Consider the following 25,672-nt stretch of genomic DNA (forward strand, 5'->3'; position numbering starts at 1 on the left):
GATTTCCACCAGTTCCGAGTAACGTCCACCAAATATTGGTGGTAGAAATTGTGAGCCAGCTATTTTGAGTGTACAGTGAAGGAATTGTCAGCTTCAGTCAGGGCAATCTGGATGCTGGCTTGACTTTTTTTTAATGTCAGTTGCTTAGGGCTAAAAGGATCAAGGGATATGGGAGGAAGGGGGAAATCAGGATATTGAATTTGATGATCAGCCATGATCAAAATGAATGGCGGAGCAGGCTAAAAGGGCCGAATGGCCCACTCCTGCTTCTAGTTTCTATGTTCATTTTGAGGTTGAAAGGCTTCCAATATTATTGCTCTATTCATTATAAATGCTGTAAGTTTTTGTCTACTTCTCAAAACTGGTTTCTCCAAATCATTCTCAACACTTCCAACTCTTCTTTAGGTGCTGCAATAGGAATTGCTTTTTCAGCAGCCCCTGCTGAATATCCCACCATTTGATGGGCGAGCTGCCTCTAAGGAAGGCATTCTGCACTAGCACCTCACCAAAATAAACTGCACAGGATCTGGCCAAATATTGGCTTGGGTCTTGTGACAAAAACTTTGGGCTGGCAAGTACATGTCCCATCTGTCCTATATTCATTTTTCAAAAACAGTTGTTCTGTAGTGGAAGTTAAGTATGATGTATAAAAATTAGCGTCTCAGTATAAATGTACAAAGGGCACCTTACCTAAAACTACCACCACATACACATTGGAACTATAGACTCTTCCATTTATTGTTGTCTCACAAGCCACGATTCCGACATCTCTGATCTTGTGACTCGAAATAGTGAACCCTTTCTGATTGTCCCAGAAAGTTGTCTTTCCATCAGGAACAATGTATTTTTCTGGATATTTCTGTTCAAAAATTAAACAGAGATTATTTAATGGATGAAAAATTGTAATATCAAAATATAATTGCTAACTATTTTTCAGAATATATTCAATGATTACTTAATATTATAAAATATGTCATAGAGTTACAGAGGTATAACAGGACAGAAGGAGGCCATTCACCCATCGATTCCATGTTGGCTCTTTGTAGAGCAATTCGATCTGTCTCATTGGCCCATCATTCTGTACCGATAGCTCTGCAAATTTATTTACCTCAAGTGACCTCCAATTTTCTTTTAAAATCATTGACTGTCTTCGCTTCCATCACCCTCGTAGGCAATAACTTTCAGGTCATTAACACATGCTGTGTGAAAAAGCTCTTCCTCATATCCCCCTGCACCTCGCGCCCAAAACCTTAAATCTTTGTCCCCTAGCATTTGTACTATCAATTAATGAGAACAGCTTTCCTTTTCCAACACTGTCTAAATCTGTACAACTCCATAAAATCTCCCTTCAATCTCCTTGACTCCAAGTTGAACAATCCCTGCTTTTCCAACCTAACCATGTAGCTAAAATCCCTCATCTCTGGAGTCATTCTGGCAAATCTCCACTGCACCATCTCAAGAACACTCACATCCTTCCTAAAATGTGGTGACCAGTACTGGAAACAGTACTCTATTTTTAATTTTCTATTAGGGTCACAAGTAGGCTTACATAACAGTACAATGAAGTTATTGTGAAAATCCCCTAGTTGCCACACTCCGGCGCCTGTTCAGGTACACTGAGGGAGAATTTAGCATGGCCAATGCACCTAACCAGCACGTCTTTCAGACTGTAGGAGGAAACTCGAGCACCCGATAGAAAACCCACACAGACACAGGGCGAACGTGCAGACTCTGCCGAGACAGTGACCCAAGCGGGAATCGAACCTGGGTCCCTGGTGCTATGAGGCAACAGTGCTAACCAATCTGCCACTGTGCTGCCCCAGTTGTGGGATAGTTGAGGCCTAACCAGAGTTTTGTGAAGGCTCAGCACAACATACCTGCTATTGTATTCAAGACCTCAATTTATGAAACCTAAGAACCCATTTGCTAAACACTCTTTCAATATTTCCTGCCACTTTCCAAGACTTATGCACATGAACCGTGACATCTCTCAGTCCCGGCACACTCTTTGGAACTGTGTCTCTCTCAATCTCTTCTGCCAAAATACATCTCCTCATGCTTCTCTGAATTCAATTCCATCTGCCACTTGTCCATCTATTCTGCTAGTCTGCCTATGTCCTGTTACAGACAATTGCTATCATTTTCACAGTTTGCTACACCTCCAAGTTTCATATCATAAAATTTTGGAATGATACTCCGTATTCCAATATTTAAGTCATTTATATGTATCAAAAAGCAGTGTTCCGAGCACTGATCTTAAGGGAACACTACTGTTCATCATCCTTCAGTCTGAAAAACAACCACAGACCATGACTTATTTTCTGTCCTGAAGCGAATTTTTTTAATCCAAGTTGGCACTGTCATATTTGCTGAGCCTCAGTTTTGTTAATCAGCTTTTTATTTGGTAGTTTGTCAAATGTTTTCTTAAAATCCACTGCATTCATCAACCTACATTGTTCATCAAAAATGGCTCTCCCTTTCCAAGTGCTTGTTCAGTCTTTCCTTGATTATATTTTTTAAAACTTTATCCATCGCTAATGTTACACTGACCAGTAGTTATGATGAATTTCCTTCCACACTTTCTTCTATAAGGATGCCACATTGGCCGTCTTTTAATCTTATGGAAACTTTTTTCATATCAAGGGAAGTTTGGAAGATTATGACAAGCCCTTCTGCTCTCTCGGCTCCTACTTCCCTTAGCAATCTGGGAAGCAAATCTCCTAATCCCTTAGAGTCATAGAAGTTTACAGCATGGAAACAGGCCCTTCGGCTCAACTTGTCCATGCCGCCCTTTTTTTTTAAACCCGAAGCTAGTCCCAATTGCCCGCATTTGGCCCATATCCCTCTATACCAATTGTACCCATGTAACTGTCTAAATGCTTTTTAAAAGACAAAATTGTACCCGCCTCTACTACTATCTCTGGCAGCTCGTTCCAGACACTCACCACCCTATGTGTGAAAACATTGCCCCTCTGGACACTTTTCTATCTCTCCCCTCTCACCTTAAACCTATGCCCTCTAGTTTTAGACTCTCCTACCTTTGGGAAAAGATATTGACTATCTAGCTGATCTATGCCCCTCATTATTTTACAGATCTCTATAAGATCACCCTTCAGATGGCTCGATTGAGGGTTACAAGTTAGCAAGGAATGAGCTGAAAAAGGGGCTTAGGAGAGCTAGGAGGGGACATGAGAAGTCCTTGGCGGGTCGGATCAAGGAAAACCCCAAGGCTTTTTACTCTTATGTGAGGAATAAAAGAATGACCAGGGTGAGGTTAGGGCCGGTCAAGGACAGTAGTGGGAACTTGTGTATGGAGTCAGTAGAGATAGGCGAGGTGATGAATGAATACTTTTCTTCAGTGTTCACCAAGGAGAGGGGCCATGTTTTTGAGGAAGAGAAGGTGTTACAGGCTAATAGGCTGGAGGAAATAGATGTTCGGAGGGAGGATGTCTTGGCAGTTTTGAATAAACTGAAGGTCGATAAGTCCCCTGGGCCTGATGAAATGTATCCTAGGATTCTTTGGGAGGCAAGGGATGAGATTGCAGAGCCTTTGGCTTTGATCTTTGGGTCCTCGATGTCCACGGGGATGGTGCCAGAGGACTGGAGAATGGCGAATGTTGTTCCTCTGTTTAAGAAAGGGAATAGAAATGACCCTGGTAATTATAGACCGGTTAGTCTTACTTCGGTGGTTGGTAAATTGATGGAAAGGGTCCTTAGGGATGGGATTTACGACCATTTAGAAAGATGCGGATTAATCCGAGATAGTCAGCACGGATTCGTGAAGGGCAAGTCGTGCCTCACAAATTTGATAGAATTTTTTGAGGAGGTAACTAAGTGTGTTGATGAAGGTAGGGCAGTTGATGTCATATACATGGATTTTAGTAAGGCGTTTGATAAGGTCCCCCATGGTCGGCTTATGATGAAAGTGAGGAGGTGTGGGATAGAGGGAAAGTTGGCCGATTGGATAGGCAACTGGCTGTCTGACCGAAGACAGAGGGTGGTGGTCGATGGAAAATTTTCGGATTGGAGGCAGGTTGCTAGCGGTGTGCCGCAGGGATCAGTGCTTGGTCCTCTGCTCTTTGTGATTTTTATTAATGACTTAGAGGAGGGGGCTGAAGGGTGGATCAGTAAATTTGCTGATGACACCAAGATTGGTGGAGTAGTGGATGAGGTGGAGGGCTGTTGTAGGCTGCAAAGAGACATAGATAGGATGCAAAGCTGGGCTGAAAAATGGCAAATGGAGTTTAACCCTGATAAATGTGAGGTGATTCATTTTGGTAGGACAAATTTAAATGTGGATTACAGGGTCAAAGGTAGGGTTCTGAAGACTGTGGAGGAACAGAGAGATCTTGGGGTCCATATCCACAGATCTCTAAAGGTTGCCAGTCAAGTGGATAGAGCTGTGAAGAAGGCCTATAGTGTGTTAGCTTTTATTAACAGGGGGTTGGAGTTTAAGAGCCGTGGGGTTATGCTGCAACTGTACAGGACCTTGGTGAGACCACATTTGGAATATTGTGTGCAGTTCTGGTCACCTCACTATAGGAAGGATGTGGAAGCGCTGGAAGGAGTGCAGAGGAGATTTACCAGGATGCTGCCTGGTTTGGAGGGTAGGTCATATGAGGAAAGGTTGAGGGAGCTAGGGCTGTTCTCTCTGGAGCGGAGGAGGCTGAGGGGAGACTTAATAGAGGTGTATAAAATGATGAAGGGGATAGATAGAGTGAACATTCAAAGACTATTTCCTCGGGTGGATGGAGCTATTACAAGGGGGCATAACTATAGGGTTCGTGGTGGGAGATACAGGACGGATATCAGAGGTAGGTTCTTTACGCAGAGAGTGGTTGGGGTTTGGAATGGACTGCCTGCAGTGATAGTGGAGTCAGACACTTTAGAAACATTTAAGCGGTTATTGGATAGGCACATGGAGCACACCAGGATGATAGGGAGTGGGATAGCTTGATCTTGGTTTCAGATAAAGCTCGGCACAACATCGTGGGCCGAAGGGCCTGTTCTGTGCTGTACTGTTCTATGTTCTATGTTCTATGTTCAGCCTTCTACGCCCCAGGGAAAAAAGTCCCAGTCTATCCAGCCTCTCCTTATAACTCAATCCATCAAGTCCCGGTAGCATCCTAGTAAATCTTTTCTGCACTCTTTCTAGTTTGATAATATCCTTTCTATAATAGGGTGACCAGAACTGTACACAGTACTCCAATGTCTTGTACAACTTCAACAAGACGTCCCAACTCCTGTATTCAATGTTCTGACCAATGAAACTTTAACTCTTAACATTATCCTAAAGTGAGATTTGGTTAATTTTCATCAATATCATCACTCCATCGTTTTTACATACAGAATAGAATCATAGAATCCCTACAATGCAGAAAGAGGCCATTCGGTCCATCGAGCCTGCACCAGCAACAATTCCAACCAGGCCCTATCTCTGCAATCTCCACATATTTACCCTGCCAGTCCCTCTGACATTAAGGGGCAATTTAGCATAGCCAATCAACCTAACCCACACATCTTTGGACTGTGGGTGGAAACCGGAGCACCCGGAGAAAAACCACACAGACGCAGGGAGATTGTGAAAACTCCACACAGACAGTGACCCGAGGCCAGAATTGAAGCCGGATCTCTGGTGCTGTGATGCAGCAGTGCTAACCACATATCTATGATTTCGCTGCAGATTTGCTCCTCTATCTCATAATACTTGGAAACCTATAGAGCAACCTCAGTTGTGTGATCATACCTTTCATTCTTCTCATCTTGAACCAAATTGATTCTGCTCTTGCCCCCTCATTGACATCCTTACTTTCCAAAGTTCAGTTTCTTCCCTCATTAGCATTCCACACCACTCCCCTTTTTCCCTTCCCCATCTTTTCGGAATATTTTGTATCCTTGGATATTAAGCAATTGTTCCTCACCATTTTTAGACCACGTTTCCATTATTGTCACTGCATCACAGTCCCACAATTATTTGTGCTTGCACCTTATCAATCCTATTCAACAAACCTTTGAGCCAGATTTTCACTTTCAAAGCAGATAGTGTGAGTCAGGATAGTTTCTGGCTCATCGCACTGGTTTTGTAAGAAAGCGTCTTACTAGACCTGACTTTTGCTCTAGGGTGGAGGTATGCTGCAGAATGGAATTGGGCATACCATCCCCAGATGCAGATTATAGGTAGCTACAAAAACACCCAAGTGGTGAGATGAGCTGTTTAAACAGCCTGCCTCAGTACTCTGACACACATTCCCATTTTATTCCTTAATTTTTAGGCTCTCTAACCCTCACCCCTCACACCCCAACATCCCTTTCCCCCACTTCTCTGCATGCCACCTCAAGCTCCCATATCAACTCATGCCAGCATAGAAACATAGAAGATAAAAGCAGGAGGAAGCCATTTGGCCCTTCAAGCCTGCTACACCATTCATCACGATCATGGCTGATAGTCCAACTCAATAGCCTAATCCTGCTTTTTCCCCAAGTGCTATATCCAGCTGCCTCTTGAATACAGTCAATGTTTTGGCATCAGCTACTTCCTGTGGTAATGAATTCCACAGGCTCACACTCTTTGAGTGAAGAAATGTCTCCTCATCTCCGTCTTAAATGGTCTACCCCGAATCCTCAGACTGTGACCCCTGGTTCTGGACACTCCCACCATCGGGAACATCCTCTCTGCATCTACCCTGTAGTCCTGTTAGAATTTTATAAGTCTCTATAAAATCCTCCCTCATTCTTCTGAACTCCAGCGAAAACAATCCTAACCTAGTCAATTCTCCTCATACATCAGTTCCACCATTCCCAAATCAGCCTGGTAAATCTTCGCTGCACTCCCTTGAGAGCAAAAACATCCTTCCTCAGAAAAGGAGACCAAAGCTGCACAGAATATTCTAGGTGTGACCGCACCAAGGCCCTGTATAATTTCAACAACACATCCCTGCTCCTGTACTCAAAACCCATCCACCACACTTGCCCCTCATGGCCTCCATGCCAACTCACCCAGTATCCACCAATGGGCAGACCTTAGGAGCCCTGTTCAGATGAAATAAGATAAAGTTCTAAATATGTATTATAGCCTTTACTATAGTAAAAGAAATCCCATACCTGAAAGCCCATTCAAAGCTTTTAGATAGCATCAATTACTGAATCCTTTATAAAGACAAAAAGACTTGTAATCATTACCCCACATCAAAGACAGCTAATCTTTTTATAACTTCCTTGAACTTTCAATAAAATTGAGCTAGTAAATCACTGCTGAGATAATTTTAGGTTGTGGAAAACAGACAAGCATTAATAAGGATAGCATTCATTGGCAATAACAATGTCAGCAAACAGCTATTGGAGCTGCTAGAACAGATTTATTCTACTCACATTAACATAGGCAGTCATTTTAAAGTAAAGTTTATTTATTAGTCACAAGTAGGTTTACATTAACACTGCAATGAAGTTTTTAATTTTTAATGGGTTGTGGATTGAAATAGTTTCACAGCTTGACAGTCCCTACAGACTTTATCCGCCCTACACAAGCATTTACGTCTCACCTAAAACTTTGTGACTCCCACACTGTAAGTGAAGGCCATTGCTCCAGCGAAAGTTGAATCTTTTTGAACCCAGCACTGATTTAAACTGGAATTCAGTTTTCTCTCATGTGAATTGCACTTCACTCTCTTTCCCCTAATGGCAAAAATGGGATCCATTGGAAAGTGTGGTGGGACTTCTAAATCCAGCTCCTACCGATCATTTTTAAAGAGCTAAATAGGTTTCTAGGATCCAGCCCTTTGTGCATTTACATGAATGCATTCTAAACCTGTTGTTGTATTCCTTATAGTTCTCCTTAGTCTGCTCCTACCTAATATGGTACAGCTTCCTTCTCTCCAATACCTAACATTTCCACTGCTTTATTCACTTTATTTTTATTTTCTCCTTCTATATGTTGGTGCCCATCCAACTACCAATTTAGTTCAAATCCTTCCACTACACTAGTGAATCTCCCCATGAGGACATTGGTCCCAGTCCTGCTGAGATGCAACTTTTCCCTATTGAATAGGTGCCTCCTGCCTGAGAATTGGCCCTAATGACCCAAAAATCTGAAGACCTCCCACCTACAACATGCCTCAAATCATTCATTGTCCCTCCCTATCCTTCCTATTCCTACGCTTGCATGTGTGTGACTGTGGGAGTAATCTGCATATTATTATCTTTGCGGTCCTGCTTTTTAATTTCCTCCTTATCTCCTGAAAGTCTAATCATAGGACCTCAATACCTGCCCTCTCTCCATGTCACTGTTTTACATAAGAACATAAGAACATAAGAAATAGGAGCAGGAGTAGGCCATCTAGCCCCTCGAGCCTGCCCCGCCATTCAACAAAATCATGGCTGATCTGAAGCGAATCAGTTCCACTTACCCGCCTGCTCCCCATATCCCTTAATTCCCCTACCGATCAGAAAACTATCTACCCGTGATTTAAACATATTCAACAAGGTAGCCTCCACCACTTCAATGGGCAGAGAATTCCAGAGATTCACTACTCTCTGAGAGAAGAAGTTCCCCCTCAACTCTGTTCTGAACCGGCCCCCACTTATTTTGAGGCTGTGCCCTCTAGTTCTGGTTTCCCTTCTAAGTGGAAAGAATCTCTCTACCTCTACCCTATCCAGCCCCTTCATTATCTTATATGTCTCTATAAGGTCACCCCTCAGCCTTCTAAACTCCAACGAGTACAGACCCAATCTGTTCAATCTCTCCTCATAAGCTACACCCCTCATCTCCGGTATCAACCTGGTGAACCTTCTCTGCACTCCCTCCAAGGCCAATATATCCTTTCGCAAATAAGGGGACCAAAACTGCACACAGTACTCCAGTTGCGGCCTCACCAGTGCCTTGTATAGTTGCAGCAAGACCTCCCTGCTTTTATATTCTATCCCCCTCACGGTAAAGGCCAACATTCCATTCGCCTTCTTGATCACCTGCTGCACCTGCAGACTGAGTTTTTGCGACTCGTGCACAAGGACCCCCAGGTCCCTCTGCACAGTAGCATGATGTAATTTTTCTCCATTTAAATAATATTCCAATTTACTATTATTTCTTCCAAAGTGGATAACCTCACATTTGCCAACGTTATACTCCATCTGCCAGATCCTCGCCCACTCGCTCAGCCTATCCAAATCTCTCTGCAGACTTTCCGCGTCCTCCACGCAATTCGCTTTCCCACTCATCTTCGTGTCACCAGCAAACTTTGATACCCTCCAGATCATCTATGTAAATGGTAAACAGTTGAGGCCCCAGCACTGATCCCTGCGGCACGCCACTGGTCACCAACTGCCAACCAGAAAAGCACCCATTTATTCCAACTCTCTGCTTCCTGTTAGATAGCCAATCCCCAATCCATGCCAACACCTTACCCCCAACTCCGTGTACCCTAATCTTCTGCAGCAACTTTTTGTGAGGCACCTTGTCGAACGCCTTCTGGAAATCTAAAAACACCACATCCACCGGTTCCCCTCTGTCAACCGCACTAGTCACATCTTCATAAAAATCCAGTAAATTCGTCAAACACGTTTTGTTGTATAATACTGTACAGTATCCTAAAATGCTTGATTTAGCTGATGGTTACTTTCATTCCCATTTCAGAGAGGGCTCCAGTATTCCAATATGATGCAGATAAATAAACAATTATCCTGAATGTGATCACACTATTAACACCATTATATTAGATATCTATGCACATTCATATCTTGAATAACATGGCTGTTAAAAAGGTAAACTATATTGTAAATACAAAGGGATGGATTTTGCATGGAGACTATAGGAACCTTTAACAATGATGGGTGGGACCTGGATTTGGAAGTCCTACCACAATTTCTAATAGATGCCATTTCGTTGGTAGGGGAAAGGGATTGAGAGAAACCTGAATTCAGCATGTCGATTTAAACTCAGTGCTGCGTTCAAACAGACCTATTTTCACTGTAGCCTGGGCCTTAACTTACAGCATGGGAGTGACAAATTATATGAAGTTATACATTGCAACTTAAGCAATTATATTTACCGTATGTAGAGTCACATTAAGATCTGGCATGGAAACCTTGCATGGAACGACTGGTGTCTTGTTTTCCATTATGTACAGTGCTTCTGGGTTCCCAGGATAGGAATTCACAAAGGGAATTTTATAGTCTAAAAAGTAAATAACATATCTGTTTAGGCCCGAAGGGGAGTAATTTGATATAACTGGCAGATGCTTCTAGAACACATTTTAGGCTATCAACAGGTGCTGATGACTTAAATTAAATCCTTAGAACAATATAATTGCAAAGTCCTTCAAGAAACTTGAAACAATGGCTAGGATTTTCCAACCCATCCCACCGGCAGGATTTTCCAGTCCCACTTAAGGCGGACTCCTCAGTGGCGCAGCTGGCGACCAACGCAAATGGCCATTGACTTTGGTGGGACTGGAAGATCCCACCAAAACCCTTGGCAAACTGCCTCCGCTGCCGGGAAATCTGCTGTGAGGGGGCCAGGAAATTCCAAGCAATGCCTATAGTTCCTGGTTGGGCTTAGGAGGAGAAGTCCATTTGACTTAATGTGGAAAGGTGCTAGATGTATAGTTTTTTGATTGCTCTACTGGTGTTCAACTGGTTTCCCATTCTTAAGGTTTGGATTGCATGTCAGCTTTCACAAGTTTACCACATTAGGCAGCAACTTTGCCATTTTTCAGACTGTTACATCAAGAGCATTTCAACATTCACAGTTTCACGATAAAAAAAAACATTCCTGTAGTTATTTCATCTTGGAAAAGGAAAGTCATTAATTCTGGCCTTGCAAAGAATGCATGGGTTGAATGAAATGGATTAATACTGGTCATAGTGGGTGAAAGATCCATCACTCAGAAAATCCTTATTTCCTTCTTCTTCAAAGATTGTGCCACAAGGCAGGAATATTGAGAAAGGAAAAAGAGTTAAGGGCCTACAGATTTACAATTATAGCAGACCACGCTGACCACACAGAATCAATGGGAGCCTACTAATTTGTATTGAGTCAAGGAGCATGCACAAGCATTAAACCAACATTTGCCCCATTCAGCCAAAAAATCTGTCTCCTTTCCACCATGGGGCCAGGAAAACACAAACCTCTAGAGTAAGAAGGCCCTCACCCTCCCACACCATACCTAATAGCCCCAGTGGGAGCCTTTTCATATCACTGACCTTGGACGGCGTGGGAAATTATTCCACATCTTACAAGGCTTTTTGGAAAAGCCCAGAAAAGGAGATTGCCAAGCAACCAGGTTGATGTTGTTTTATGATGGAATCTGCCGGACTCTCACTAGAATTAGTGCAGGCAGAAGAACCTCGAAGAACCAGGCCTAAAATGTTTGATTAATGTTTCTTTTTTGATTTGAATGTTCATAGAATCAAAGAGTCCCTACAGTACAGAAGGAGGCCACTCGATCCATCAAACCTGCACCGACAACAATCTCACTCAGGCCCTATCCCTATAATCCCACGTATTTACCTCGCTAATTCCACTGACACTAAGGGGAAATTTAGCATGGCCAATCCACCTAACCCACACATCTTTGGGGTGTGAGAGGAAACTGGAACAGCTGGAGGAAATCCACATGGACACGGGGTGAACATGCAAATTCCTCACAGTCACCTGAGGTCAGCATTGAACCCAGATCCCTAGCGCTACAAAGCAGCAGTGCTAACCACCGTGCCACCCCTTATTAAGGAAACAATTTTCATATGAAGTAACCATCAAATAATTGAAAGTTAATTAAGCTGCCTCTAAAATTCAGTGAGAACAATGAGGCAATTTGTCATTCACATTTGACAAATGTTTACCTGTCTACTTTCAATGCTGATACACATTCAAACCATAAATGTATAAAAATGTCAGTAAATGTCAGTATTGGACTAAAAAGTTCCAAAAGGCTTGTAAGCAACCATCTATATTATCAGTCAATTAATAAACATTGTAGCAAGATAGATTTACATAAAGTCTCTGAGGGAACTTTGTATCAGCCTGAACACCTACAAGCCGCATTGACAATTGCAAATCAATCAATATATTTTCTTGCAACATCTCTAAGCTCCAGTGAGGCACCAAAAATTCTAAAGCTTATGGGCGCTTCAAAATTGTTCAAAAATGTGTTGTTAGCCAAATAACCTCTTCAGCATCTCATCAGCTACGTACAATGGAGCTATTGGGTATGCAACTGAGGCATTAGCTAAAAGAATGTCAACATACGCTGAGAACAAATTTTGAGCTTTTTCTCTCAGATCATTTATATCCATTACAGACGCTTTCTTTATTTACATGACACTGATGGATTTGTTGTATGCTTCATCTTAAAATGAGCTATCTTACAAAATATTTGAGTAAGTGAGTTGCATAAGGTCTACTGACCAAAAAGCTTTGAATAAAGCACAAAACATCTTTCCCATTACGTTTATAAGGTATTCCCCAAAAAGTGTAATTTTGGTTAAGCATTATAGCTCCAGGAGAATTGCATTCTTTTATTTTTTTTAAATCACTGTATGAGGTTGATTCACAATTGTCTGAAGTATAATAGTATGACAGACATAAAATGCAAGGCGTGAAGGACACCAATCAGGAAATTGGTCTGTTTTCTCATTATAGCTCTGTCTGATCGGTAAGACAGAAGGAAGTGCTGCAGGCAATGTGCATTTAACCACATTGCTTTGGAAGTCGAAGAACAGGAACCCTATGGAGGTTAACCCCAGCATGTGGTGGGCTTTATTGTGGGTACACTACTCCAGTGGAAGCAAAGGTGATCATTTGTACGGCGTCTGATAAGGATCTGTATCTGTTCCCACAAACGAGGCATTGCCCTGAGATCAAAGAGTAAAACAGAATGAATCCACATGCTGCAGGAAATACAAGTTTAAATTGAAATGCTACCTACTGGAGAAAATGTTACCAATTGAAAATGAGCTCTGTTTGTATTTATTTCCATACGCAAGCATTGAATTCATTTGCTATTATTGCTACTCACACTTGTGCTATTACTTCTAATGTTAAGTTTAAAATGTTGGTTGTACTTTTTCCTTCATTAGTTACCTTTTTAAATTACTACATGGGAATACTTAGACACTAAACAGAGAAGAAGTGACCTCTAGAGGACTAACGAGGTGGAAATGTTTGCTGTTTACTGGAACCTACACAACAAATTTCTTCCCATTGTTGCATAATGACATTTTAAGAAAAATTCTCTTACCCTGAACAAAGACATAGATACTTGCAGCTATTTGCATCATAGAATGCTTGTGGAAACATCGGTATGTCCCCGTATCATTTGCAATGGTTTTTGTCAGAATAAGAGTTTTGCAAAACAAAGTCCCGTTGGTGCAGTCACTCAATGATATCCTGTGCTCCATGCTACTGTGATTCCTGGGCCATGACCATTCCAACGGCTCACGTCCACTGCAGCAAACATTCAGAAGCAACATACTCTTGGTTAGAAATGCAGAGCTGCATGAAGTTCTTTTCATTTGTTTTTTTGCTTAACCACAAATGATGATAAAATCTCATTTAACAAAATGATTTTTATTCATTTTTTCCCTATTCTGTTTCCAAAAAGGAACAAAATCCAGGATATAAATTATTATTTAACAGGCATATTATAATTTACAGAAAGAGGTTCTTCAGGATGGGGTTGCAATTACTGTTTAAATTGGAAATAATGAGTAATTATTTAGAATATAATAGATCATAGTGTTACACAGTGAGGTTATTTTATGAATGGTTATGTCCCATAATTAAAAAAAATTAAAGACAGTTGCATACACATTTGTTGTATTTTCACTACTATTTTAAAGTGAAAATTGCAAAGAAAGGTAGCTCCAGAGCATGTTATAGAACTATTTTGCCTTCATGGAGTAATGCTAAAACCAGTAGCTTTCCCTGGTGAGGCGCCTTGGGGATGCACTCTGCTATTCATAGCTCTTTGTTTAAGGTGTATCAACATATAGTGAGATGGTCAGCTTGGTGAGATGAATTGGCAGCAGGCAGTTCAAAGGGGAAAGCCAGGGAAGAAATCAGTCACAGATTTGATATTTTTTGAAACATCGTAATCGATCCATTGACAGTACCGATTTTATGCAGAAAATGAAAACATTTCAGTAGTTCCAACAAAAAAGTGTCAAATTCATTAAACATATATTTTGAGATATTTAGTAAATTTCCTAGTGAGAGATCATGGGAAAAATTAAATTAACTCATAAAGTGTTGTCCATGTGCTACCCTTGTTGACAGAAATGCAACATGGACTATGAGCTATGAATGATAACATCACGGCACGGCGGCATGGTGGCACAGTGGTTAGCACTGCTGCCTCACAGCTCCAGGTACCCGGGGTTGATTCCGAGCTAAGGTCATTATCTGTGCAGAGACTGCACGTTCTCTCTGAGTCTGCATGGGTTTCCTCCTACAGTTCGAAAGATGTGCTAGTTAGGTGCATTGGCCATACTAAATTCTCCCTCAGTGTACCCGAACAGGTACTGGAGTGTAGTGACTAGGAGGTTTTCACAGTAACTTCATTACAGTGTTAATGTAAGCCTACTTGTGACTAATGAATAAACGTTTTTTAAAAACTTTATATTTTCCTGTTTGCCTGCTTCAAAAATGATTAGAGGTGATTGCGAACTTTCTATAGTAAATTTTATAAGTCTCACTTTTTTCAACGTTATAGCTAATCAATACATTTTAGTACAGAAAAACTGGAAATGGTCGATATCTGACTGTTTTAATACATCGATGAACTTAATGCTTACACTGTGAATTATACACAAGTGTTAACTTCTTTATCTTGAATTATCTTCATTTATACAAGGTTAAAAGAATCTTACAAATATTTAACTGTGCCCATTGATATTGCCAGTAGTAACTTTAGGTCATAGCTGGTATGCATAATAGTAACTAGAAAGATAGATTGACTTAAAATTATAGAATAGAATAGATGCTCAGGAATACACACTTATTTACGCACAAATATACAAATCAAGTACAAGATTATGTGATATATATTTACTCCAAAAGTATTATGTCAGGTAAAATGCAGAAACTTCTCTTACCTGCAAGTAATTATTAAAGTTTCATTTGCATTAATTACATGTTCTTTATTCTGGATGCTGAGGTGTGGGGATGGGTAGGAGCCTGCAAATTAAAACATCGGATTAATTTTTAAGAGAAACATTTGTAGAAACTAAATAGAGTGAACACACTTGTGCACATTAGCTGACTATAGAAATGCTGAAGTAAGTTTGATGGCTGAAATGCTCCCACAATTGTTGTGAGTGAAGATTTGTGCCAAAATAAGTTGTCTTTGTTTGCCACCTCACTCTTTTATTAGTGTTATTGAATAGAAACCTGTCCATGTATCAGCCGTCAATTACCATTGCATTATGCATAGTGTGCGAGGGTGTAGTCAGGAAGGACTAGAAAATATGTAACTACTGTTGGAGGGAGATAGGAAGGAAATTCTTCCAGGGAGGGTCCAAAGACTGTTTCCCCTGAGGAACCTTGCAAAACTATACTTTCAAATATGTATTTTCCTGTCATTGAGACTATGTCTGTTACAATATTTGAAGGCCCAGCCGGAGATTGAAGGTTGTGATAGAACAATGAGGATGACAATTCACTGATCACATTGTTAGTGTCTTTAATAAATCGTAGTACATTTGCTGCATGAAGTTATGATAAACCTTTCTATCTGAACATTCTATCACAAATTCTTCAATAAACAAAGCAAATGTGCATCTATATTGCATATACTATGTGGGCCACAAATCCCATATAAATTTGCATGCATGTTTTTTTAATTACACGTAGTTTTAGCTCTAACTTCAATGAATAAAGCCTGACTCTGCCAAGAGTTAAGTAATTGCACAATATCTCATTTAAAACAAATGAAGCAAATTATCAATTTAATTAATGGAAAATATGGTGCCCTAATAAGCAAACGTTTTTTAGCAGAACCCATTATATAAGAACATACCAGAAGAGGGTTGGCTGCATGACAAACTTAATTCAGGAGGCAACATGGTGACACCAAAGCAATATTTAGGGAATGCCAGTTACGGCTGCAAAAGGAGCTAGGCCTTTTTTTTAAAAAAAGGACTTTTAAAATTATTTAACTTCTTTTATTACATAGTGACAAAATATTGCAGCTTGAGGATTCATCATTCACACACAGTATACTGTGGCAATGGGAGTGAAGTGCTGCCTGCAGTTTTAATTCTATGAGTTAAGCTCATATTACAATATGAAGTCAGCTCTTTTACATGATTTTGTGGTGCTATCAGCGTACAGCACATGTAGCACAGAGGTACACTAAAGGCTGTCCACATCCCTTGCAAACTAATCTTAAAACTGTACTGCTGCTAAAAGATAGAAATGGCTTCATCAAGCCTATGATGATGAACAGCACTCTTCCAGAATAGACCTTTGAAGGTCCTGTAGCAAGAGGTGCTGAAGAGAAAGGGCAGTACTTGTCCAGAGCAGGGAATAACTTCTCTGAAGGCCACTATAAGAGTAGGTGGATGGAGATAGGACAAAGAGCGAATATGTCATTAACCATGGCCAGATGCTAGCAACAGGTGAGGAAGAAAATTGCTCCTCTTTGAAATGTTGCCAGCATAAACATGTTTATACTTTGCTTAATTATACAGTGTTGCCTAGAAATGACTCTTAAAAGTTGTTATTGTAAGCCTGATGACACATCACAGAGCAAGAATCCATGGCACATTCTTTCACTTAGGCCATCCATATTTTTAGCTCTGCACTCGCCATGCATTCTGAAAGACGCGTTGGTTAGGTGCATTGGCCATGCTAAATTTTCCCTCGGTGTACCCGAACAGGAGCCGGAGTGCAGCGACTAGGGGATTTTCACAGTAACTTCATTGCAGTGTTAATGTATGCCTACTGACACGAATAAATAAACTTTAAACTTTAAACATTTCAGTGTGACCATTGAGATATTGCCATTCCAGTTCAGCCAAGGACAATCACTGAGTGCAAGATATATTAGATGATGCCTGTTACTGATTGAGGAAACTTCTCCTATTCATTTGAATGCTGAGGCTGTGCAAGGGCCACCAGATTTCAATCATCCACGACAGCAATGCCAACCTATATGACTCGCTTCCTCTGTTCCTGTCCTTCCTCTTTTGGGATTAGCAGAGGTTGAGAGGTAGAATATCCATAGTTTTCAATGAGAATGAGCTCCATTATACTCTTTGGCTAACTGATGATAAATGACGTCCAAATTTAAAAAGGAACAATAGCAAAATCCATGAGTAAATAACAAAATTGCCATGTCAAGATTTTGTGACTGCCGACTCAACACATTTACAGAACCAGAGTCAACATGGCTGAGGGGCCATTCAAAAGGTACCTATTTCTTATGGGTGCTGAGGTCTGGCAGTGCTGCTCATGGGCTAAAACTATAGCATAAAGCACGGCCCTTAAATATTTTCTGGGGTATCAGTAACTGGTGCAATACCAGTGCATGCTCGCCCTCAGTGACACAGATGATTTCCCATTGCATTACTCCCATGGAACATTCAACAGATGCAGTTGGGTCCACCTGCCCCAAAAGCTGATAGTACAACTACACTCCACTCCATGCACTTCGGAAATATAACTACCTGGCATCACATTAGTAGGCTCATTAGTAAAAATGTTGTTTCTCCAAATTGTGTAATTAATTAGAGTATTTTAGTTTCATGTTTGACTTGCATTAGCTGTAGTTTAGACTTATGCTATAGTTCCTATAGGATAGATTTTGACAAATTATAATAATTTATGTCTAACTCGGCATTTTTAATTTTAATGAAAAACGGAAAGATGACAAAGATTAGAACACTATTGAATATGGGTAATGTGTGTTACATACATTGCTGCATTTGAACACCTTGGCATATATTATAATATATTTGAGCTAATTAATTGAAATGGACCACCACAGGATTAGTGGAGGTAAAGGCCCTGGAATCATTAAAGAAACAGTTAAAGGTGATGATTCTTAGACTCAATATGTGGAGGAGTGTTGTATTGAAAAGAAAATGTATTCCTTTCTCCGAGTTACAAAGCCAATGCAGAGAGGGGACAGGGCAAGCCCCGAATCCAATTCCTTGCTCCAAAAACCAATTCAATTCAACAAGGGTGGCTTGGTGGCACAGTGGATAGCACTGCAGCCTCACAACGCCAGAGACCGGAGTTCAATTCCGGCTTTGGATCACTGTCTGTGTGGAGTTTGCACATTCTCCCCGTGTCTGTGTGGGTTTCCTCCGGGTGCTCCTGTTTCCTCCCACAGTCCATAGATGTGTGGGTTAGCTTGATTGCAGTAAGAGTTTTAACAACACCAGGTTAAAATCCAACAGGTTTATTTGGTAGCAAATGCCATTAGCTTTCGGAGTGCTGCTCCTTCCTCAGATGGAGTGGATATCTGTGCTCCTGTTTCCTCTCACAGCCCATAGATGTGTGGGTCAGCTTGATTGCAGTAAGAGTTTTAACAACACCAGGTTAAAGTCCAACAGGTTTATTTGGTAGCAAATGCCATTAGCTTTCAGAGCGCTGCTCCTTCCTCAGATGGAGTGAATATCCACTCCATCTGAGGAAGGAGCAGTGCTCCAAAAGCTAATGGCATTTGCTACCAAATAAACCTGTTGGACTTTAACCTGGTATTGTTAAAACTCTTACTGTGTTTACCCCAGTCCAATGCCGGCATCTCCACATCATTGGGTTCATTGGCCAGGCTAAATTGACCCTTAGGGCCAAATTTTACCATCAAGTTGCACCCGTCTTCGGGTGCGGAAACTTAGTAAAGTTGGGCGTGAGGCGAGTAGCACAATCCATGCCCGCCTCCGCGCCGGTTCCCCCTTTACCAAGGCCAAAAATGGCTGCGATAGGGACAGTGCCTGAAACGGGCATGATGGCCATTTAAATGCATTTGCATGCATCTAATTTGACTTAATGGGCTGCATGCCCAACCTTACCGGCACTTCCCCCTTTACACCGTGTTTGCCCATCCAGATTTGGTTTGAAACTGACATGCTCCACAAAAGTCCAATTCGGGCGCTCTAGTTAGTGAGGAAGTAAGTGCCGAATGTCCAACGGTTCTCTGCTTGAGATCGGTGGGGCGGGGGGGGGGGGGGGGGGGGGTCCACTGCTACTCTGCCTGAGATCAGTGACGGGGAAGGGGGATCGGTCTGGGTAGCGGAGGGGGTGGAGGGATAAGGGTGCCAATAATGTTGTGGGGGTGTGGCAATATCTGTGGGGGAGAGGGGGAGGCATTATCTGGCCCGGGAGTGATGTGGCGGTGGACCTGCATTCTATCCTTTTTTTTCTGCACATGCACAGTTGGAGGCACCGGTCGGAGCTGCAGGTTTTTGGGTGCGTTATGCCCCGCCCACAGGCTTCTGCAGTACGATTCAGAATCACTGATATTTTTTCAGGCAGAGTGCGCATGGGGGTGCCTGAGAACGGGTCTAAAGGTTGGATCTGAAACACTCCCAGTTTCAAGTCTGCCTGGCACTTAGAATAGGGGTGCCTGAGAACGGGCCTAAAGCTTGGATCTGAAACACTCCCAGTTTCAAGTCCGCCTAGCACTTAGAATGAAAATGGTAAAATAGGGCCCTTAGTGTCAGGTGATTAGCAGGGTAAATATGTCATGTTCTGGGAATCGGGCCTGGGTGGGATTGTGGTCAGTGCAGACTCAATGGGACAAATGGCCTCCTTCTGCACTGTAGGGATTCCATGATTCTATGATAATTCAAATTGAATCCAATTCATGGTCCCCATACCAGATCCAAGCTACAAGACCAGGCATTGCATCTGATCTCACGCTTGATCTTAGCCAAAAGGCTGAGGAGTGTCATGTTTTTTTTATTTTATTGCAATTCAATCAAATCAAGTCCAATTCAGACTCTCAACAAGCTGAGACATTTCCGATCCAAGCTGACAAGACAGGGCCTTCACACCTGTCTTGGGTCTGATCTACATGAGCCAAGCTGATTGGAGGAGGGGGAGGTTTCCTCCTCCAAGGCTTGATCTCATTTGCATCTTAGCCAAAAGGCCGAGATGCCGCTTTTAAAAATTGCTTCATATGAATATGAAGCTTAAATGCAACCCAATGGCCTCAACCAAGCGCAGCATCCAATCTATACTACACCTGATCTTAGCCAAAAGGCTAAGAAGCATGTTGTAGTGAATAGATGAATTAGAATGAACCTAACGCCTTTCTCCCTCTATAGGTATCTTGTGATCTTGTGTAGCACAATACACGCTGAGGCTTCATATGTTTCATATGAAGCAATTTTTAAAAGCGGCATCTCGGCCTTTTGGCTAAGATGCAAATGAGCTCAAGTCTTGGAGGAGGATCCTCCCCCTTCTCCAATCAGCTTGACTCATGTTGATCAGGCCCAGGACAGAGTGGTTTTGGTCTCCCGTCCTGTCTTGTCAGCCTGGATCTGAAATGTCTCAACTTGTTGAGACTCTGAATTGGATTTGATTTGATTGAATTGGAAAAGTATTAAAAAAAATACACATTCTACTGATCCACAAACTATTTCAAGTTGATGCCATTAGTAAAATGCACAATATTGTTATTTTCTACATTTAACTGCTTCAAGAACATCAAACAAAGTGCAGTGAATTCCATTTGATTCACAGAAACACAACATTCAAAAGGAAATATTTGAATAACTGGATGCGCACTTTAACAATGCTAGGAACATACTGATGGGATATCCAGAGTGCTTTATCCTGTACTGCAGTAGTTCTGAAATACTGGGTGATAAAAAGAACACTGTCTCTTCAAATCACAGTATGTTGTTATGCAGCCTCTGTCATAACAGGATGAAGGGCAAATGGTCAAGCATTAGTTGATTGATTGAAACCTTGCAAACTGTGGGCAGAGTTCCGATTTTCTGATGTTGCCCAACTTCAAGGACTTCCAAAGGATGTGAAACATTGGAATGAATTGGACAATCAGCAGATGATCTCACGCTTTGGGGAATTTCAAAGCTTTTTCTACACATATCTTTCCTTAAATTGTAGGATCGGTAAAAGAAATTCATGCACATAGAGAAATAAAGAAATAAATGCACATTACGAAGTGTTTTGGACATGGTGCAATTATTTAAACAGTATAAAATTCTATCTGTTTCTTTATATGGTTCATTCTATCATAGACTGCAATCTTTATATAGCTTTCTTATATCCAACTAACATCACGATTATGACAATGACAGTTTAAGAAATGTGAATTGTACAATCGTTCTACCAATATATTGCAACAGAAGGCATCCCTATTTCGGAGGACTGCTGAATAGTTCTGGGTCCAAATCTGGAATTAAGTTGAGTTTAAAAGGGGTATAGATTCACCTCATGAGAATGAACACTCTCTGTTCTCGGGCACTTGCACTTATTGTGTAATAGATTTCCTCTGTTTCGACTCCCACATCTCCTGCCCGTCTGTCACGAACTACTTCAGCGAGACAATCCGTGTTGACAGCAGACTTCAGCGATTCGATTGCCCGCCCCCCACACCATTCACCTTTAATCAGCTACTGGGGAACTGCAGTGAATTAAAACCCTTGTAAAAGTGAATAACGGTCCAAAGAGTTTCAAAGCCTCTCTGGCCCCTGGCCTTTTTCAATTTCCTTTTCGAGGAATACGTGGGAAAACGGGCGGTTTAAATCAGATTATTTTGTTCTAATTTCTTTTCCTCCAAACTATGTAAACCATCGAATCCAATCGAAATATATTTGTAAAGTTCAGAAGACTGGGAACTATTATACATGTATATATATGTAGAGAGAGAGAAAGCAAATACGTTTATTTTGACTAAGGAGTGTCTTCTATTTGAATCACAAATAGTGGATTGGTTGCTGCCTGGAGTTACTTGTATTGAAGTTACTTGGTTACTCGTATTGAGATGGGGATGGTGGCTCAGACTCATTTGCACAGATCTCGATAGAGCTTCACCGCGCCTATCTGTATTCTACTTCCTTTCTGCGCCTTACTGGTTGTTTGGTTGGCTGTTTCTGGAGAAGTGTGAGCACTAAATAAGACCTCAAATCCGTCTCACAGACCACCCCCCCCCCTCCCCGCCCCAGATCCTGGAGCAGATTCTCGATGGGCAGCTGAATCATAGAATCCCTACAGTGCAGAAGGAGGCCATTGGGCCCAACTATTCTGCACCGACCACAATCCCGCCCAGGCCCTAACCCGTAACCCCACATATTTACTCTGCTAATCCCCTGACACTAGGGTCAATTTATCATGGCCAATCAACCTAACCTGCACATCTTTGGACTGTGGGAAGAAACCCGAGCACCTGGTGGAAACCCACGCCGACACGGGGAGAACGTGCAAACTCCACACAGACAGTCACCCAAGGCTGGAATTGAACCCGGGTTCCTGGCGCTGGGAGGCAGCAGTGCTAACTACTGTGAAGTTTGCCCCAACTCCATACTCTGGGTGCTGGTTCGGAATAGATGGACATTGAGGCATGTGTTGTGCATTTCATACTTTCTGAAATCGGCATCTGACTGGGGCCATGGCTCTCTCACATCAGACACTCGTTATTCCAGTGTTAAAGCTGGCCCACTGAGGGAGGCGGGTCCTGGCTGATTTCAGTGCTGTGTTACCCAGCTTTTCCTAAACTGATCTCAGAGAATCTCCATCATTAGTGTGTGGAACTTTTTTTCCACAGACAGCAGTGGAAGGTGGGTCATTGACTGTATTCAGAGCTAAGTTAGAGTTTTGATAGACACGAGAATTATGGTGGGGGGGGGGGGGGGGTGGGGCAGACAGGAAAGTGGAGCTGAGACACAACCAGATCAACCGTGATCTTGTTGAATGGTAGAGCAGGCTCGAGGGGCCGAATGGCCTGTTCCTGCTCCTATGTTCCACTTGGGTTAATTACAGTGCGCTGCCTTTAGCTCTCCACACCGTCAGCACAGAGTTCTCCTTAACATAAATGAATGTGGGTATAAAACAGCCGGTTCCCTGCTCAACTTTCTCCAGCCCTTCAGCAGGAGAATGAGGAAGATTGGATGGGATGTGGCCAGCAACCCGGTGCCCAACTGCGTTTTACATTGAAGGTGATTACAAAGTTTTGTCTTAAAATCCTCCGTCTGTTGTAAGGAATTAACTATTGTTAGTATTTCCCTGAGCAGAGGGTCCATACATAATCATTTCGATCATAAACAGTCACATCCAGCATTTCTATCCCAGCCCCTTGCTTCATAAAGTGTTCCTGCAATTCTACCTGTTGTCAGACTGTGTGACTGTTTAAAGAACTCTGCAACTCGAACTAACCAGAACCTGGGGAATTATTTGAAGGAGAGGCTTGTCAGACCGCTTCTTAAAGTGAGAAGGTGGACCTTGCCTGCTAGTGACCTGTTAGGGTGAAGCTGGCAGCTATGTCTGTTCAGTGGAATTTCAATAGTAGCAGACCGGACCCTCCACACCTGGATCCAACAGATGTTTCACACAATAGGTTCAGCATAATCGCAACAATCCACCGTCTGTACTCTGTTTAATTTGTACACCTCGTACTCAGGGTTTAGTCTCAAACGAAATTAAATCTCACAAGGGGTTAAATTCCGGTGCGCGATAAAACTCGATTGCAATATGCTTTCACTAATTTGTAAAACTAATTCGCCTTCGCAATACCAAACCCCTTTCTGTCCTACAACTGGAATTCCTCGGTTTGAATTTGGTGCCATTAAATATTACACAACAACAATATTGCAATGTTACTTTGCAAACAGTCCTCACCCTTTGCTTCAGAGAATCCCATCCGCAGCCACACCACCAGCGCGAACAGTCCTGTTTTCCACATGTCACAATGGGAAGCCCGGGGTCCAGATTGTCCTGACCTCCAATGGATTATTCCAGCAGCCGCTGCTCCAAGGGCGCCTGTTTTCTCAATAAATTATGGGATGCTCTCCAGCCTCACAGTCTTATTCGTTTATCGTCGACCCAAATCGCGTAACATATTAACATCGCCTTTCATTCGTTGGAGATGCAAAGGAATTCGGCAAAGGTCGCCTAAAGCGATAATCCTAGGAGCTGCTATTGGAATCCAGGCCGTCCCCGAGAAGGAAGGTATCACACTTTGGGTTCGGTTGGATGAGTGTCAAGTGGAGATGGCAATTTGCTGATTATATACAGGAGGCGGTTCCAAACTGGGAAAGTTGATCCACCCGTCACGTGACGTGAGGGCGTAGTGTCTCCTGTAACAAAAAAGAAAAAAAATACCCCAAACAATCTAGAAAGGAAGATAATCACGAAGTTGACTGAGAAACACTAAATAGTAAATCTTTCAGATCACCCAGCAGAAAACAAGCTCGCACTAAAAACGCGTATTGAAAAATGAATGGAAACAACATCCGCACACAACACTGAAAATAAGATCATATCTAAATCTAAAAGCTCCAAAATGCGAAAGTAAACCTATCTTACTGCTGCAGTTATGTAACACGGCGCTCCTTTAGTATAATTATTGGGAAGTGAAAAGCCCAAATCACAAATATTTAAACAAATTAATTGTACAAAGTCCATTAACTTTTAATCTGGATCTATTACTATCTGTAATTATTTGGCACAAACCAAGCAACGACAATTCAAAGAATAATGAGCCCATCTTGATACAATGAGCACCTATCACTGCCCGGCGATGTTGATTAAATTACAACACGACTCTCTTAACGTTGACATGTGGCGGCAGGTCTCTCCGCTGTTAGCTTCCCACAGGGAGCTCCAGTCAGTCACAGCCTGGCGCTTTACCTGTGTCTCTCTCTCTTGAACAATTTGGAATGATATTGTGTGAAATAAATTTGAGTAATCTCCGTCCATTTCTCGGAGGATGTGAATCAAAAGCACAATTTGGAATTTTTAACTTTGGGGGTGCAGAGCTGGCTCTTGCATTTTCTCGGGAGTAACATCTGATCACTAATCCTGACATTAGGGGCATACAGTATGTGCCCTGTCCGCCAACAGAGGCACCTTTTCCTGAATGAACACAAGGGCCACCGAGAAATACAATAAATTCAATACATTTAATTTCAGTTCAATCCAGGTGGCACTTTGTAGATTTTCTGCCCAACAGTACCAGTACTTTATATGCACAAATATGAATGTCTGTGACTCATTGATGCTTTCCCGTCATACTTCACAAAAAACTGTTGTCGTTTTGGTGACTTGTTCTCTTCCTGCCATTTCTTTGCATCGGCACCCCATGGAATTCATTTCAATCAGAAGTTCACGGCCAAGTAAACATTTTAGGTTTCTCTCCTCACTGCCCACTCTTTAACCCGTGAGTCCAATGCGCTGATTGCAATGAATTTGGTAGCAAAAGCCACACAAGCTTTCGGAGCTCTTAGCCCCTTCTTCAACCTGAAGAAGGGGCTAAGAGCTCTAAAAGCTTGTGTGGCTTTTGCTACCAAATAAACCTGTTGGACTTTAACCTGGTGTTGTTAAACTTCTTACTGTGTTTACCCCAGTCCAACGCCGGCATCTCCACATCATGCAATGAATTTACCAGGAGGTGGGCAAGGGCATCATTTCAAATGGGAAGAATAGAACAAAACTATCTTTATTTTGGCACCAGTCGGCACCAAGTGGCGGCCCCAGCCGGTGTAACTGGTG

General features: G+C 42.1%; 1 protein-coding gene across 1 annotated transcript in view; it reads right to left on the reverse strand.

Moving 5' to 3' along the window:
* kdr (kinase insert domain receptor (a type III receptor tyrosine kinase)) overlaps positions 1-24,163 on the reverse strand; it is a 76,832-nt gene extending 52,669 nt beyond the window's left edge. The window contains exons 1-5 of the mRNA XM_078217277.1: positions 23,801-24,163; positions 15,085-15,166; positions 13,230-13,435; positions 10,041-10,165; positions 691-859 (exon numbers count right to left, since the gene is read on the reverse strand). Coding sequence (XP_078073403.1) covers positions 691-859; positions 10,041-10,165; positions 13,230-13,435; positions 15,085-15,166; positions 23,801-23,864 — 646 coding nt within the window. The 5' untranslated portion in view covers positions 23,865-24,163. The remainder of the gene's footprint in view (positions 1-690; positions 860-10,040; positions 10,166-13,229; positions 13,436-15,084; positions 15,167-23,800) is intronic.
* Between the last annotated feature and the right edge of the window lie 1,509 nt (positions 24,164-25,672).

Source organism: Mustelus asterias, chromosome 1, assembly GCF_964213995.1.
Source record: "Mustelus asterias chromosome 1, sMusAst1.hap1.1, whole genome shotgun sequence".
Lineage (NCBI taxonomy): Eukaryota > Metazoa > Chordata > Chondrichthyes > Carcharhiniformes > Triakidae > Mustelus > Mustelus asterias.